Raw genomic sequence first — 17,607 nt, 5'->3', positions numbered from 1 at the left:
ACTCGGTTATTTTGCTGTCACATTTTAAGAGTATGCTCGTAAACTAAGAATATTTTTTGATTATCTGATGATATTTATCCTTTAACTTTATGGAGTAAAACTAACCCGACAGTTGCTGTACAGTTTTGAATTTCTTATCAGTACAGATTAGCTGTAACTCGTCCTCTGGCGGCACCTAGTGGAAAAGAGGTTGTATCACCGTGAAGACTAGTAAATTAAGAAGCATTTATTATTTTCTAATAAGTCAGTGCAACAGTTATTCAGATCCTTCATTAAGAAAACAAAAATACCAAAAAGACAACAGAAATATACTCGTTAGCACTTTATATGATAATAACCATCATTAAGAAATGGTAAATAGTTGGTTAATTAATTTGTTTAGTTAGTCAGTTAGTTAGTAAGTTAACTAGCTAGTTAATTTGTCAGTTGGCAGCTTTGCATTTACAAACATCAGTTGCAGTTATTGTCTTTTTTTTTTTTTTTTGCACACACAAAAGATTACATTTAATCATATATGTTCATTGCCTAAGTACTCACTACTCATCAGACATGTGAAACCCACAGTGAGGATAGTCAAAGTCTGGCCAGAGGGAGCAGAGTCAGTGATTTGAAAACACTGATTGGAATATGTTTGCCAGTCTTACCCTTGACTCCCACACAGACACTGACTTTTATGCCTCCTCCGTTCTGGACTGTATAGACTCCAACATCGACAGTGTTACCACCCTCAAACGGATCACCACATTCCCTAATCAGAAGCCATGGATGAACAAAGAGGTCCAACTCAACCACTCAACCACTTCTATGGCTGCTTTGACAGGGACAAGAAGGAGGTGGCCATCAAGGCTGTGCTCCCAGCAGACCACCAGCCCCTCACACTGAGCAGGTTTCATGCATGAAAGGCTGCTGGTCCTGATGGTGTCCCCAGACGTGTCCTCAGGGCAGTGTTGTGCAGTCTGGACTGACATAGTTAACCTGTCACTGTTAACCTGTCAGGCAGCGGTCCCCAATTGCTTCAAAACCTCCTCCATTGTGCCGGTGCCAAAACACTCCACCGCAGCGAGCCTTGATGACTTCTGCCCAGTTGCACTAACCCCCCATCATCACAAAGTGCTTCGAGAGGCTGGTCCTGGCTCACTTCAAAACCAGTCTACCACCAACACTGGACCCCCACCAATTAGCCTACCGCCCGAACATGAGAACAGAAGTTGCCATCTCTACGCTGCTTCATTCTGCCCTCTCCCACCTCGATAACGGTAACACCCACGTGAGAATGCTGTTCATTGACTTCAGTTCAGCATTCAACACCATCATCCCTTCCAAAATGATCACCGAACTCAGTGACCTCAGCATCAGTACCTGGTTCAAACACCATTGTCACTTTCGCAGATGACACAACGGTGATTGGTCTCATCAGCAACAACGATGAGTCGGCCTATACAGGGAGGAGGTCCAGCACCTAACGGCGGGGTACGCCAACAACAACAGCTCATTGTGGACTACAGAAGGTCAAATGATGGCACACACACACCCGTCCGTATCAATGGAACAGAGGTTGAGCGTGTCACCAGCTTCAAGTTTCTGGGTGTCCACATCTCCAAGGACCTCTGTTGGACCCTCAACACCTCCACCCTTATCAAGAAGGCTCACCAGCATCTCTTCTTCCTGAGGAGACTAAAGACGGTCCATCTGTCTCCTCAGATTCTGGTGAACCGCTGCACCATTGACAGCATCCTTACCAAATGCGGTATGACAACTGCTCCGTGTCTGACTGGAAAGCACTGCAGAGGGTGTTGAAAACTGCCCAAGGCATCACCGGTTCCTCACTCCCCTCCATTGAGGCTCTCCAGAGAAAGCGGTGTCAGTGAAAGGTGCGCAGCATCATCAAGGACTGTTCTCACCCCACCCACACACTGTTCGCCCTCCTCCACTACAGGTCACTCTGCACCTGGACCAGCAGGTTTAGGGGAAGCTTTTCCCCTGCCTCTGTCACCCTTATGAGCTCCACAGTATAATGTGTAAAAGGTCCTGCATTTAAAGTGTTACTTGAGTAAAGGTAAAATGTAAGTATCAAAATCTGAAAAACATTCATTATGCAACAGAATGGCCCCTGTCAGTGTTATATCATTATATTTTAATGACGTATTAGCCTATTTAACCATGTAACCTGCAGTTTAATGTAATATTGGGTCATATTGAAGAATTGAAGTGCTTTATTTTGGAGTTTAACCCAGAACAACAGGAACTCATATTTTATCCACATAAAAGGTAAAAACATTTCCCATGCAGTGTGGCAGAACATTTGAATACATAAATGCAATTACCTTGAGCAAATCCAGTATAAGTAAATGTGTTCAGCTACATTCCATGACTGTAATAAAATAAATCATTCATATGACTCATAGTAGCAGTACAATGGTTTATGAGATGAAGGTTGATTATCTAAAAAAAAAAACATGAATTTGTGTCATATTTTTAAAAGAATATATAATATCTGATTTTCTTTCTGTGGAGCACAAACAGTTTAATCAGTTGCTGTGTGTTCTGATAATGCTTTTAAGACTGAGGTACCATCAGTATGTTTTAAGCGTCTCAGTCTTTTGCTCTCACATGCGCACCAGGGTGGAGAGCTGTCGATTTACAGTCCAACAGAGGGCAAAGTGCAAGCTGCATTGTGACACTTTATCATGCTCTCTCTCTCTCTCTCTCTCTCTCTCTCTCTCTCTCTCTCTCTCTCTCTCTCCCCCTCTCTCTCTCCTGTGCTCTTTCTCTTCCTCCCTCCCTTTTAGTCAAGTCTCCTCCTTGTTTTCTGTTTCAGACTTTCACTCATCAGGCTGTGATTTTCACTTCTTGTTGTTTGTTGTAACACCAGCCAAGGTAAGCCCCAGTCCTGTTCTCTAATACCGATATGTCTGATTTCTCTCCATCAGCTGAGTTTGATTTAAAGTTAAGTTTTGAGGCTTGTTACTTTCTGAGCATGCAGTCATATGTTCATTCATGGACGACAGACAGGTCATACTGTTTCTCTTTCCTTGAACGCTAACAGCTCCTGACGCTGGTCCAAGTTTAAGCGCTGTCCACCGCTCTGAGTAAACAAAGGAGCATGTGATGGATGGCAGATATCAGGGGATTAACAGTGTGAAGTGTCTCCCTGCAGATGCACTGAGAGGGGGGAGATTAGCCTACTGACACATTAAGGCTGAACTCCAGGAGATGCATATCCACTGGGATTCAGTCCATCTGAAGAGGTCATTTAATCCTGCATCAAGCCTTAAAAGCTCCTTGGGACAAGTAAAAACCCTGCCAGTGGGGGTGTGAGGATTACACTGATTACCAATGCAAATGAACGTCCTCGAATAGGGTGACATGAATTTGATACTAATTAGAAGGAGCGCTAGTTGATTGAGACTCTCTTGATGCAAGTAGAATGAAATTAAATCACCTCACCCTGCTGGAGGGTATAATTCAATGTATTTACGACAAAACAAGAGTGTGTGACTCAATAAAGAGTTGCTGTGGGAATCAGGTGGGCAAATTAGTTTACAGCTGTAATAAAAGCACTTTCAGGGAGAAGAAGAGGAGCTAAATGGAGAGCACAGGATGAAGAAGTGGCTGTCAATTTCACTCCTGGTGTTTGGACAAACACTTTTGATTTTAAATAATCTGTCACTTTGATCAAAGTCTGATGGCTCTATTCATTTAAAAAAAGTCAGAAAATGTTTTTCACCACCACCACCTTGTGCCAAAAGGGTAGAACCGAATGAAATGGAGATGGCTAATCCATTTCAGAATGCTTCCCCTTAAAATGGGAAATAGAGACTATAATTAGACGTGGCCAGTTCGAGCTCAAGGACTTTGCTAAGCAGCTCTCCCTATAGCAACTCGTGTGCATGTGTGTATGTGTGTGTATGTGGTTTGGTCACACACTTCCGTTTGTTTTGGTTCCTCAGACGGAGCCCTGACAAATTTAGATTGCAGCCGTCTAAAAATGCTGAAAAAACACGCTGGAAATACATAATTGGAGAGTAGTTGCTCATTAAGATTGTTCGCCCAACCCAACAGCAGACACGCTCACAAACAGCAACTGCCTGTTTGTATTGAAACAGGACATTTTTCACACATGTGCCGAAACACATTTGAAATAACCAGGTGGAACTTACTTCCAGATAGTTCATGGCACAAGTTTGTCATAATTCATGCTCAGTTAAAGGTATTGTACAGTTTGAAAGGTCAGTGGCATGAGGATTGAGTTGCCTAGGTAACTCAGGGAAGATTCCTGGTCTCTGGTCTAGCTTGTGCCCCATCGACCTCTGGAGGGAAGCCAGTGAGGGATCAAGTCTTCTCATAGCACTAGTGAGTCCAGTGTTGGTATATTTCACTTCCTTTCTTCGCAAAACTGAAAGAAAAAAAAGGGAAATTATACAAAATGGAACACTATGATTACAGAATATTTCGGTTTGAATACATACTGTATGTGTAGCTTACGTATGTGTACTCCCAAAATGTCCTATGTTGATTTCATGATCATCAAATCAAAAGAAAAGCAAGTTATGTTCTAACAGACACACACCCAAACCACCCACCCACCCACACACACACACACACACACACACACACACACACACACACACACACACACACACACACACACACACACACACACACACACACACACACACACACACACACACACACACACACAGTTTCCATGACTTTAGAGGACATTACATTGATGTAGATTTCCTGGAGACTTACCCTAACCCTGACCATATTGGTATTGTGAAAACATGGACAAGATCAGTCATAGACTTCCAGTTGCCTTTTTGTATTTTTAGTACCTCTGACCTAACCTGTACCTCAGTCTACAGCCTATGAATATAAATATAACAGTGTATGTTAAGGGGGACTTGCATTTTACCCCCAAAAGGAAGGAGGGAACCACACACCTGGCCCCCTGTTGAGTTCATAGGGGGCAGAATAGGCTGACTGCTAACTGCTGATACTGTATGTGTACTGCGCCGTTAGCTGGTTAGCTGGTTCAACTCAGTTAACGGTCCTATCACAAATACTGCATCTACTTTGACCAGACTGACAGTTCGGAGCACTGGAGGCCTTAAGCCCTCATTAAAATCAAAGCAGAAATCAAAGAATTGATTAATGACTGATTTTTTCCCTCCACCCTAATATACCTGCATATAAAATATAGTATACATGCACTTTATTGTATTTTGAAAAACACTGAAATGAAAAAAAGAGAGAAACTTGTCCATGTGGGATATTATTCTCATTCAAAAAAGGAATGATAAGATACAGTTAGGAGCACTGGGGGAGTGTTGGTGTTGTTCACACTGCTCGCACAGGAGCTTGTATTTGACATAATGTTGAAATGTAATTTCTTGAATTATTTTTTTCACTTTGAATGCTCTGAACTAATATTAAGTTATATAATATTAAGTACTTAAGTACTAATATTGATAATCAATATCTAATTAAGAGAGAACTTCACCACACTAGATTGCAATGAATAGAACATTTTGATTTGTTTGAATGAAACTTAAAGTTCAGCTTTGATTGTATTCTGACGATGGTGACTCTGATCTTCTCATTGGAATTGGAAATCAATAACTCATCAGACCTCATGATCCTGTTATAATGACGCCACGTTCTAATTTGAGCAACATTGCATCCTTCATTATTCTACAGAGCACACATGAAAGAATAAAAGTAATCCAATGATGCTGATTGTGAAGTGAAAGACAAAATGTCTTGAGGACCATATAGCAGTTCTTTGAATCCCATAACTTAAATGTCTGAGAATCCTCATTGATTCATCCTGTTTTCTTATGCTCTGATTATCATAAACCTGTGTCAGTATTAAAACTGAAGCACAGCGTCTCATCTTAATCCACACTTTACTGGTTCCCAGTAGGTTATTCTTGTATGTTGCGCTGGTGAAAATGGTCTTATCCCTGTTTACTCTGCTGCGGTCACATGGTCAGGGTGAAGGCGAGGTTAACCTCAGCTCCCCTGACTGTTGGTCTCACTCCCATAGACATGCACTAGCATGCATGTAATTGCTCTGGTCCATATGCTTACATATGGAGCCCACATATACCACAGAATTACCAGCTCCATGGTTTAAAGAAGAATATGGCATCCTGTAGGGTGTTCAGGACTTGAGTCATAAGGTCAGTTCTCTATATATTTAGTTTCAAATACCATTGCTTGCTTTTACTTTTTTGATACACTCAACCTAAGTTATTGGGACACATTCGGACGCAGAAAACAGTTTAGGGGTGTGCTCTCATCAGGAGAGGATTTATTTCAGTGCAATTTACTTGAGAAAATGTTTCCCTACTTATTTCTGTTAATGCTATCTGTCCCTGTGCTAGGTTACCATTTGTATCATCCTTTTCAATGCGGCCTTATCTCTCTGTCAGCATCCTCTGAATGTAGTCACGAATAATACCAACCTTAGCTCAGCTTGGCACAAAGACCAAAGTGTAGAGAAAAACAGGGCTGTATTGTGTAGGATTATGTCCGGGACTTTTTCATATGTAGACCAGTAAGAGCAAACGGGTATTTCTCTTAATGTTTATAATTCCAGCACAATCACAGTAACTTTAAATTATCAATAATAACATTAATTATATCTACTAGCACGGTACCTAATCAGTTCACATAAGATAAAACAAAATGACTCTCAACTGATGTGACATCTTTATTCTGGTTATTTACACTGCTCAAGGTTTAACTTGATGAGATAATCAATTACGAGGTCTTAAAAGTTGAGCACAACTCCATTTTCTTTTCCAGATCCTTTCACTTAATCACTGTAGCGATGATAATCTTAATAGTTTTGTGATGCTGAACATCACTGGTAAAAATAGTACTGGAGTACAAGTCTCAAAGTATCTGCTTTTAAATGTAAATTAGACATATATTTACATTTTCTGTATGTATACACTGCATACTCTGGTGTGGCCGGTGATAGTATCCAAAATCACTTTTTTTCTTCAGATTTTTGGAATCAGTGGCTTTTCTTTTGGCCATGTCCAGATACTTTTATTTAAAAATGCACCACTTAAGCTGTGATGCAGCATACAGTATGCAAAGTAACTCGTAACCAAAGTTATCACATAGATGTAGTCTACTAAAACGTGCAAGACTTGCCTCAAAAATGTAGCACAGTAGAAGTATAAACAGCAGACAATATAGTAAAAGTACCTCAACATTGTACTTAAGTATAGTACGTGAGTAAATGTACTTAGATGCATTCCATCACTGAAATCAAACTTTTCAAGGTATGAACTATTATTAACTCAGGTCATGGTGTTCCATCCTTATCAGACTCTGTGTGTCAGTTTGTGGATTTGTACTGATGAGTAATGAGGTAACGATTTTCTGTTTCTGGGCAGCATCATTCTTCTCTGACGCATCATCATCTCCTTCAGTCACAAGCTCAATGAGGGATTCCAGTGACTCAGCTTTTGGTCCAGTTCCTCATTATCTGACCCTGACCCCACTTTGTTTTAGCTTCATGTCACGTAAAAGGTTTTGAAGATTAATAAGGCTGACCGGGTTTGAACTCACATACCTCTGGAGATCCGCTGATGTGACACAAACTCAGATGAACGCTCTGTAAATATCTGCTGACCTGCAGAGAAAATTCTCACTTCCCTGATTTATCCATAACTTTTATTCTCACACTCTTGCATTTCACTTCCTGTAGGGCACCCACGTGACTGACATCAGTCATGGAAGAGCCTCAGCGAATAGATCTGACCTACATCACTGAACGCATCATCACCATATTCTGCCCCCCTGACTGTCCTGAGGACATCTACCTGCAGAACCTGCGGGAGATTCTTCTGCTGCTGCAGTCCAAGCATGGACACAAATACATGGTGAGGCTGCTGGAAGAGACAAGAAGTCAGATACCAAGTGAAAGAAGAAATAATCTGATACAAGTTAGAGTGCATTCAAAATTTTATTGAAGTTGAAGTACAAACATGTTTACAAAGTACCAAAGTGTCAGTACTTATTATGCAGAATGGCCCATTTCAGAATAACATTTAGTGTGTGTGTGTGTGTTTGTGTGTGTGTGTGTGTGTGTGTGTGTGTGTGTGTGTGTGTGTGTAAGCATCAGATTAATACTGCAGCTGGTATAAATGAAACTGAATTGGCAAAGTAAAAAGTAACATATAAGTAATGTCTTTAGTAATATTATTACCAGTTATATTCAATATATTCAATAATGTTCCTCTGAAATGTAGTGGAGTAAGTTTAAAGCGACTTAAAATGTAACACTCAAATAGTACAAAAGTAAAGCTATGCTTGAGTAAATATTCTTAGCTACTTTCCACCACTGGGAAAAGAGCTAAATAAGAGCGTTTGTGTTTGTTTGTTTAGGACTTACAGTACAATGATAATATGCCAAAACAAGAGAAAAGGTAACAAATGAAAATATTCTACATATTATTCTGACAAAATGTATTTAGTGTCAAAAATTTTAGCAGAAATATTTCAGCGATATTAAAAACAGAGAGAGATTTTTAATCATACCTCGCTGTACATCGTACAGTTGTCTGTACATTTGTATCATTTGATAAACACATTGGAACTTGAAGATTGTTGCATGTTCTAAATTCGTGTCATTGTGAATGACAACTTTTTTTTCAAGAGAGACATGAGTAAATGTAAAGAGTAATGTGTAGTCAATAAGAAAATTAATATGATACAATGGAGAAAAATGGCATTATTCAAGACACAAAAACACGATACACAACAAAACATGAAAAACATGTATAAAGAATACAGATAAGTACATTTCACTCACAATGGCTGTTCTCTTACTTTAATTCTTAGCCTTCACTTCTTAAACTACACATTCCTCTGAAGTCACAGTGGCCATCTGTCATTTTAAATATCATTTTGGTTACGTTAATGTCGAGACAAGTTTAATTACACAAGCCCAAAATCACATATTTGTCTCACTTTACAATTTGCTCAGCATCAGACGCTCTGTCATTAGATACTTGAATTGGATGAGGAAAAACTCCGCAAAATTGAGGAGACATTTATTTTGAAAGTGACTATTTGTACTTATTTAAAACCTCCTCAGATTTAAACTTTCATAGGAAATAGGTATGTTGGTGTCTATCTTACATTACCAAACCTATTAGAGTTTGGAAGTTTGAATATCAGATTCGTATTGTTTTATGTGCACAAAACAGTAAGATATAGAACTAAAAATGATCTACAAAACGAGCAATGACACAACAAATCCTTATTGTTATACAGTAGCACAACACACTTTGGTTTTTTTTTGCCTTGATGGAATATATTCCAGAGGAGTTTAAATACCAATCACACATCATACATCATACATACTTTTGCTGATACTTTAATATCAATTCATGCAAACAGTTCTTTCTTCTTCAGCTCATCAACCTCTCACAGAAGAATGACACTCTCACCAGAATGAACCACAAGGTAACTCTTCAGAGCACCAGTCTCAGAGGTAAAATACTTCAGTATGATGTATGTCACAGTGTGTGCGGTCCCTCTGTCAGGTTTTGGACACAGGCTGGGTGGATCTCTTGGCTCCTGACCTGAATCAGGTCTTCAGCGTCTGCACGGCAATGGAGAACTGGCTGCAAACACACCCAAACCACGTCCTGGTGTTACACTGCAGGGTAAACGTGTTCTTTAAGTGGATCTACGCACTGTTGGAACTTGTGCGTTTCTTGATCCCGATTCTGCTGTTGTTCTCCACAGGGAGGTAAAGGTGGACTCGGAGTTCTGGTGGCCTCTTACATCCACTTCAGCAACGTGTCAGCCAGGTAACACTGAAGCCATGTGAGTCTGAGTTTGTTCAAACAGTATCGGAGCAGTGGACGGTAAAGAAGCACTCAACTTCAGCTTAATTATTAAGATCTAATTAAGCACGCTAACGTTCTAACATGTGCAGGAGATATGGTGCAATCTGCAGAAAAAAAGATATGATATGTATAAAACATACAGATTAACGTATCCATGGAAACTTTTCACTTGGACATGGATCAATTTTAGGTTTTGTTACATCTAACAACAAAGCTTCCTGCATCTAGTCGAACTAATGGCTCTAAACATCATTACTTTCTTGAATTAGTAAGTCCTTTGTCTTCATTCACATGAAAGACATCAATCAGAGTTCCATGTTATAGAACAAGGAAGTGTGAAATCATGACATTTACGGGCCATGTTTGCAGATCAAAGAGCGCTGACAATACAGCAGACATGGTGAACAGAGGCTGATCTGCTGCTCAACAGCAACAGGCAAAGGGCAGGACGGCTGATTGAAGAGACTTTGAACTACACTGTTTGATTTTTGGGCAGGGATCCTGTTGCTGTTGGACACCAGTGAAATGATCTACTCTTAATTTACCTGAATATCAGAGCCTGAACCAGGAAGACACAAAGTACTTTTTAATTCAACCCAAAGATATTTTTGAATTGAGACATTAAAGTTTGCAGTTTATGTGGCAACATTTCATGAGCTATTAAAAAGCACATCCTCATTTACACATTGTCTAATAATGGAATGAAGGGAAAGGCCAATCTGAGCCAAGTCGCTAAAAGTGCAGAAAGAGGAAAATGCGGCTGATTTCCACACTGTGTGTGCACGTGTGTGTGTACACACTGATCATGGCTGACTCACTGTTGAGAAATACCTGATTGTGACCATTGTCCCTCTGAGAATTATCTGTGTGCTGGTGTGAGTGAGGGAGTGCAGGTATGCAAAGCTTTGTGAAGGAGTGCAAGGCTTACGTAACTGGTTTTTAAAGGGTCAGTTCACGCAAGTTACAAGAGAAAACTATATTTGCTAAGTCGTGTCCATCACGCAGATATTTCTTTTTTGTTTTTCTCTTGAGATTCTATCTCTGAGATTTCAAACAGACAAAGACAAATGCAGATTTATTAGTGATAAAATATTTTATTATATATAACATATCTGTCCTAACCCAACCACGTCTGAGAGAGCAGTTATTGAGCCGGCTGTTTATTTTTTACACTTTAATTTAGGCAAAGAACCCAAAAGCACCGGGGTTAATTGATGTGGCTAAAGCCAACCTAAATACAGGGATCTTTCTAACTTCTCTTGATCCCAGCCTGGCCCCGATGTCAAATATTTTGTTTGAGTATCTTTTCTATCACCCGACATAGTCGTGTACGACTGCAAGTTGCATAATTTAAGAATGATTTCCTAGCTTTTCAGCCATGTTTTGTTGGAGCTTCTTACTTTTTTTTCTCCCAGAAGGAGGCAGCTGCGCTACGACTAAATTATAAAACTCTATGGCTGCATCATTCTAGGTTTTGGGTACTTCTCATCCATGTTGTTTCAAAGTTTATCCTTGACTTTTTAAGCATTAGTTGATAAAACAACGACACCATAAGGACTGTTTAGTAGCTGTTCTAGAATAATCCAAGCTCAGTGAATTTCTATGTTAGAAGGTAGAATTTAAACTCTCTGCATGAATAGAATCTACCCCTAATTAAGGTGAACTGAGTCATGTTCATGCATCATCATGTTATTATCTGCGTCTCTCTCAGTGCAGACCTTTCTCTCGACCACTTCTCCCTGAGGAGGTTCTACAACGACAAGTTGTCCACTCTGATGACGCCGTCACAGAAACGGTAAGAACAGGCTGGATGGGGCAGGATCACTGAGGGTCAAAGGTCAACTATGGTTCAGGTCAGCAATTACCCAATTTATCCTCCTGTGAAAAAGACAACATAATGGAGCAAGAAAAATCATCTTTATCCAGTCATAATTTTATTCCAAATACTTGTCTGAATAATTGTATCTGTGCTCTTCAGGTATGTGTGGATGCTGGGCAGCATGCTAAAGGGAGGACTGAGGATGAGTCCATCTCCATCCTTCCTCCTCTGTGTTGTTCTTCACGGTCTCCCCAAAATGAGACCAGATGAAGGTAAGGAGCACATGTGTGATCTACAGGTAGTAGTGCCATTTAAATATCAGCAGCTGGTTATTATACAAGCCCTCCAGATGACATCTACTGTATATTTTCTTTTCATCTGATTAAGGTAAGAGATGTTTGTAATTTAATGCATGTTCTAGGATCAAAAAAACCCTTATATGAATTCCTAAGTACTTTTTAAATCTATTGAAATGTGGTCATAAGTGAAAAACCAAGTCAGCTGGCCAATCTTCTTCATAGGCATACTACAAGTAAATATGCAAATACTACTAATCTCTGGATACTGTTGTGGTTGTTAACTGGATCAGTATGAGATGTAAAATTCTGATGCCTTTAAGTCTAAGGCTTAAATCAACAACTCCTCTATAGCGACATGCTTCTTGAACAATTCGGACCATTTTTTTTTTTTTATCAAATGAATTCATTTCATTTCTCTCACTCTCTCTAGGATGTTGTCTCTTCCTGAGAGTCTACCAGAGTCTACAAGCTGTTTGCACATCAGCAGTCTAGTAAGAAACTTTGAAAACACTGAATTACATATTGATCCGTGAACATGTCAGGATTCTTCAGAATAAAATACAGGCACTAATGTGTGTTCATGTCCATCTCAGCCATGTTAACGTAGCGCAGACAGACCGACTCTACTTTGTGCTCCAGCCAGCTCAGCTGCTAAAGGGAGACATCATGGTGAGGCTCAATCTACATCAATTCATTTTTTTTAAAATCAGTTTTGATTAGCAGCAGCATGGTATACTATCATTTACTACATTTTTATTTATTTATTTGTATTCATATGTCAATGTATATATGTATCAATATATATGTATGTATATATTATTTTACTTACTGAATACATTTATAAAATGCATTTAAGCTCTTGGAGTTCTGTTCCGATTTCCAAATCATCTCCTAATAGGTTTCCTGGAAAAAAATTTGATACAAATCGTCAGAAAAATGTGAATTTCCTTGAAAAAAACACAAGTTGAATCAATGTTAATAGGAATTAACTGTATTTATCGATAGTTGGAAAAACTATTCTCCATAGAAATATAAATATTTGTATCTTTTCTTTTATTAAAAGCTTGCCTCACATCACCTTCACATGTTCAAATGTTGATGATTAATTTGAATTAATTCCTGTTTCCTGTTGTTTTTCTCATAAATTGTACCATGCTGCATAATTTTTTCCATGAAATGACTGGAAGTGTTTTTACTAATGTCTGACCTGTCAAATATGGTGTTACATTTTTTCCCCCCATCGTAATGGCTCATATTCTGAAGACTTACAACAACATAAATAATTCTGAAAACCACATGAGCAGGATCTGGTCATTTCCCCCACTGAACTAAACACTTTTGCCTTACTGAATATTCATCATAAAGTCATTAATCTGATTGTACTGACTTTTCAGCACATGTGTGAACACATGTCATCGTCTTCCTGACTTTAGGTGGTTTGTTATGACAAAAACAGCCGTTCATCCAGCCGCCAGGTCGTCTTCCGTCTCCAGTTCCATACGGGCCTCGTGCAGGGACATACCCTCACCTTCTTCAAGGCGGACCTCGACTGTGCCAGTCAAGGTATTTCCAACAGACTGCCAACTATTGTGTCAGCTACCATCAGACTCCACTCTGCTGCTGTGTCCATCTTAATGTGTAACTGATAAATCCCCCCCCCCCCGCCCTCTGTAAATATCTCCTACCTGAACTGACCTTGGACCCCTTATCAGTGTGCAGGTGTGAAGCACACATGGAAACATGTTCAGTGTGCCAAGTTTAACTGTCCAGCTGTCTGAAACTGTTTTCCAGATCCACGTTTCCCAGAAGATGGAAAAGTGGAGCTTCTGCTCTCTGACAGCCCTGAAAAGATTCGAGGTAAACTCCCTCTCAGAATGGAAGATTTATTTTCTTTGACTCTTAAAAATCAATCCTTCAGTTACATAAACATATGGCACCAGCACACATCACTACAGTGAAATGGCTAACACAACAGAGAATAAATCTGCAGGTGATGTGTTTCAGATTTTTCAGAAGTTGTGCCAGGCTTTGATCCCGAACCCACAGCGTATGTTCGATGATTCATATGCATTTTATTATTTAAAGGAAGGATGATTAAGAGTCTGTGGGTCTGTTAGTCTGTTCCATGAGCTAAATGTGAACGTCAGCATGCTAACAAAGGTGTTATGTACCTTCAAAGAACATTTTTATCTCACAAAAATTAAAGGGCATACACTGATTAAGTCTATGATTTTTACTGAATCTGGCCTGCAGACCCCACTCCGGCCAGCCCTGTTCTATTTAACCTGCTAGCATGCAACAAATGTCATATGTTTGTTTTATGTTATTTAGTCATAAATCAAAGTTATTGATAGCAATTAAAGAGAGTTTTTCCAATTTTGATTCATCCTGTGGGGAAAATGAATATTGATGCAAATTTACATGGCAACATTAGCACGTCTAAAAGACTTCCTCAGGCCCTGTCCACATGCACACATGTAGTTCTTACAGTTTTTTTTTTTTTGAACATGAATCTTAGCCTTTCACACACACAAACAGCGTTTCAGGTAGACCTTTTAGAAAATTCATTGTCGGTGTTTCATGGCGGGCAGCAACAGCGATTTCTGGAAATGATGACGAAGACACTCATGTTCGCCTCCTAACTGGGTCTGGGTCAGTGTATGAAGCATCACTGCTAAATGAGTATTTGAGATTGTACATTGATGGAATGGATGTCTTTCTATATATTTAGAAAGACCAACCTTGGCATGCTGTCACAATGGGGCAAAAGAAACACGTTGACTGCACCCATAATGATCAGGATTATTAATGATCAGGATATATTTTGGTTAGTAGATTTTATCTACTAACCAAAATATATAACATCAGAAACTTCTGAAAGATGCTACAGGCACATTTTGACACATATCAAATTTCTGCTGGAAATTAGTCCCAAGGAAATATTCACGGTGAAGACTGCAGATTTTACAGAGTAACAATGAAAATATAATTATTTATTGCATCAAGCACAAAGCACAGTGCACTTCCAGTGGGTTAGGGGCTAAAATGTGAGCTCAACTTATAGAGTAACAACTATTTACATGGCCGGACACCAAAGCTTTGTAATTTAAGTGAACTGGACCTTTAAAGCCTACAGTGCCTGTAAAAATCCTTACAGGCATTTCTTCTTCTTCTTCTTCTTCTTCTTCTTCTTCTTCTTCTTCTTCTTCTTTTTTTTTTAAGGTTTAGAATCCTAAAGTAGTAAATTATCTGATAATTTATGAGAAAAAGTAGAGATCAGAAGAAAAAAAACATCTTTTGCTCTCATCCCATGACCTCGAATCTTCTGATCTCACTTTAGGGAATAGCTCCTCTTAACTGATGCAAACACACCCCTGGATACACACTCATCCAGAGCCACACTGACACATTATTTGGGCTACAAGTGGTGCTGATGAACTGAGCTTCGTTGTGTCTCCTTGCTCAAGCAGAAGAGACAGAAATGACTCAGTTTGGTGCATCGCACCCACAGACACACACGCTCACTACCCATGAATGAAAACATTTTCACTGAGTTCACCAAACAGTCTTCCAAGTGGGGGCAGTGTTGGACACCGGGAGGAGGGTGTAGCAGCCCAACTGGCCCTCAGCTCAGACAATCACACTCCTCGCCTCTCAACAGGAAGTAATATGAGGGGTTATCACACACACACATCTGACAGGAATTCAGATTGCAGAGACTGTACACAGGGGAAAACACACAGGGGGGAAAACCAGGACACACACACACACGCACACACACTAACAAAAAACAAAAAAACTAAATTAAAGCCTTCATTTTTTTCTCAAATCAAAATTTAAATGAGATCTGGAATGAGCTGGTGTTATTGTGTGTGTGTGTGTGTGTGTGTGTGTGTGTGTGTGTCTTGTTGTTGTTTCACTGACTCCTGACCAGCTCTGCCTCTTTGTCTGCTGCTCTGTTTGTCATTTCCATGTGCAGGCAGAGAGCTGTGGCACAACGGAGGCGCTGTGACGGTGGACTATGACACCTTGGACCCTCTGGTGAGACGAGACTCGTATCAAGACGCTTCTTCTCTTGAAACAGGTATGGTGCATTTTAATTTTTTTTTCAGGAATTCCCCCTTTTTAGGGAACTTCTTTCACTTTCTTTTCCTGTTGCTGGGAATTCGTGCAGTGTCCCTGACTTTTATTAGTCAGGTTTTAAAACAATGAAACAGTGACCTTTAGTTGTCTTTGTCCGTGGCAGTCTTAGGACAACTAGAATACCAATATGGCTACCATTCATTTTCAGACATGATGGCAGTCAGTTAACTGCTATACTGTGGATATATAGTCCATCACAATGAGCATCAAGTTATTTTTTCACAAACTGTGATTGAAACAACTTTTTAACATGAGATTGGAGACCTAATGTTCCTGTTGAGCTACAGACTATAGAAAATGACAGCCTGAGTTTACCAAAAACTAGCAGTTAGTCTGACCAGCTTCAGCAGATTTGGTTGATCTAAGACACTAGCAAAGCAACATAGTACATAAAATAAGCGCAACAAAAACATCATGCAGAAGCTAGAGACCATCTTGCGATGGAATCACACCAGCCGCGATGGCCATCAACATGGTCAAACTTACCTTCAAACTCTGCCTTCACTTTGATGATATACCTGTGAAGTTTTCTGACTGCATCAAAAAAAAAAAAAAAAAAATGTGGGCCACACACATATTAATCGAGTGGAGGGCCACCCCTTACATCTGGCCCCCTCACTCGGACCACGTCCAACTTCCATCTTCCAACTTGGCCTTCATTTTAATCTTTAACACAAACCTGTTAAATTTCGTGACGAACCGCATTTGTTACATCTCGCTACAATAGTGGTCTCCAAGGAACCTCTACCTTGATGACATACTCAGGAGTCTGCCACCGTCAGAAAGTGTATTTCATGTAGATGCCTTTTCCACATTTTGACATGATAAACAATTGTTGTGAGGACATGGTAATCAGAATCAGACTAAGCATGGCTGCATGTGTATAGGAATATTAATCATGTTGCTCTCACTGCTGGATGTGGAACTAAACAGATGCTTGCTAAATTATTAGCTGCAACAACCAGTTGTTAGATCAGTTGTTTTTTCTTTTTTTTTTAGCTTGTTGTAGATTTTTTCTCGCCCCAAGTGGCCCAAAAAAAAAAGAGTACCTCTGGCTGCTATTCAGAAGTTCTATCCCTCTGTGGGCTAAGATCCAGTCTCTGAGAAGTTCTGTTTGGACACAAGCCTTCACTGTGGTCAGTGCTGTGGGTAATTGTCTGGTCATCAGTGTGACAGCTTACAACTGTTGTGGTCACAAAAGGCCTCTTTCACGTTCCTGGGACTGGGTGTAACGACAATCATTCAGACACTAGCCAGACCGGACCTGTGTATTTGGAGGGCGACTGTTTTTTCAAAGGGTTTCCATTTAGTTAGAATAACCGTTCATGCAGAGAAAACACCAACATGAAAACACACATCCAGACAGCTGAAACAATCACTTTAAAACCGGCGGTTGAGGTTTCAGTTCCAGCTGTTTTATGCTGTTGCTAAATCTGCCTCTACCAGCCATGTAATTTGGATA

The 17,607-nt window shown here is 39.8% G+C and overlaps 1 protein-coding gene and 1 long non-coding RNA gene across 3 annotated transcripts in view; one reads left to right on the top strand and one right to left on the bottom strand.

Annotated features, from left to right (window-relative positions):
- The first annotated feature begins 2,778 nt into the window (after window positions 1-2,778).
- The window catches only part of si:ch211-191a24.3 (tensin-3), a 49,404-nt gene continuing 34,575 nt past the window's right edge, over window positions 2,779-17,607 (top strand). Inside the window, exons 1-12 of one of the 2 annotated variants that reach the window (XM_037115079.1) lie at window positions 2,779-2,877; window positions 7,733-7,907; window positions 9,445-9,495; window positions 9,576-9,698; window positions 9,781-9,845; window positions 11,596-11,679; window positions 11,863-11,975; window positions 12,433-12,493; window positions 12,596-12,671; window positions 13,436-13,565; window positions 13,794-13,859; window positions 15,982-16,086. In XM_037115079.1, coding sequence (XP_036970974.1) covers window positions 7,758-7,907; window positions 9,445-9,495; window positions 9,576-9,698; window positions 9,781-9,845; window positions 11,596-11,679; window positions 11,863-11,975; window positions 12,433-12,493; window positions 12,596-12,671; window positions 13,436-13,565; window positions 13,794-13,859; window positions 15,982-16,086 — 1,024 coding nt within the window. In that variant the 5' untranslated portion in view covers window positions 2,779-2,877; window positions 7,733-7,757. Of the gene's footprint in view, window positions 2,878-7,732; window positions 7,908-9,444; window positions 9,496-9,575; window positions 9,846-11,595; window positions 11,680-11,862; window positions 11,976-12,432; window positions 12,494-12,595; window positions 12,672-13,435; window positions 13,566-13,793; window positions 13,860-15,981; window positions 16,087-17,607 lie in introns of those variants that run through there. The other variant, XM_037115080.1, reaches the window with a different exon arrangement.
- Window positions 11,628-13,430, bottom strand: LOC119028809. The gene is made up of 3 exons (XR_005077805.1): window positions 13,390-13,430; window positions 12,832-12,905; window positions 11,628-11,762 (listed from the first exon to the last, which is right to left on the bottom strand). It is a non-coding gene; the product is annotated as an uncharacterized LOC119028809 (long non-coding RNA).

Source organism: Acanthopagrus latus, chromosome 11, assembly GCF_904848185.1.
Source record: "Acanthopagrus latus isolate v.2019 chromosome 11, fAcaLat1.1, whole genome shotgun sequence".
Taxonomy (NCBI): domain Eukaryota; kingdom Metazoa; phylum Chordata; class Actinopteri; order Spariformes; family Sparidae; genus Acanthopagrus; species Acanthopagrus latus.
Note: the sequence above shows the minus strand (reverse complement) of the source record. Positions and strands in the feature narration are given on the sequence as shown.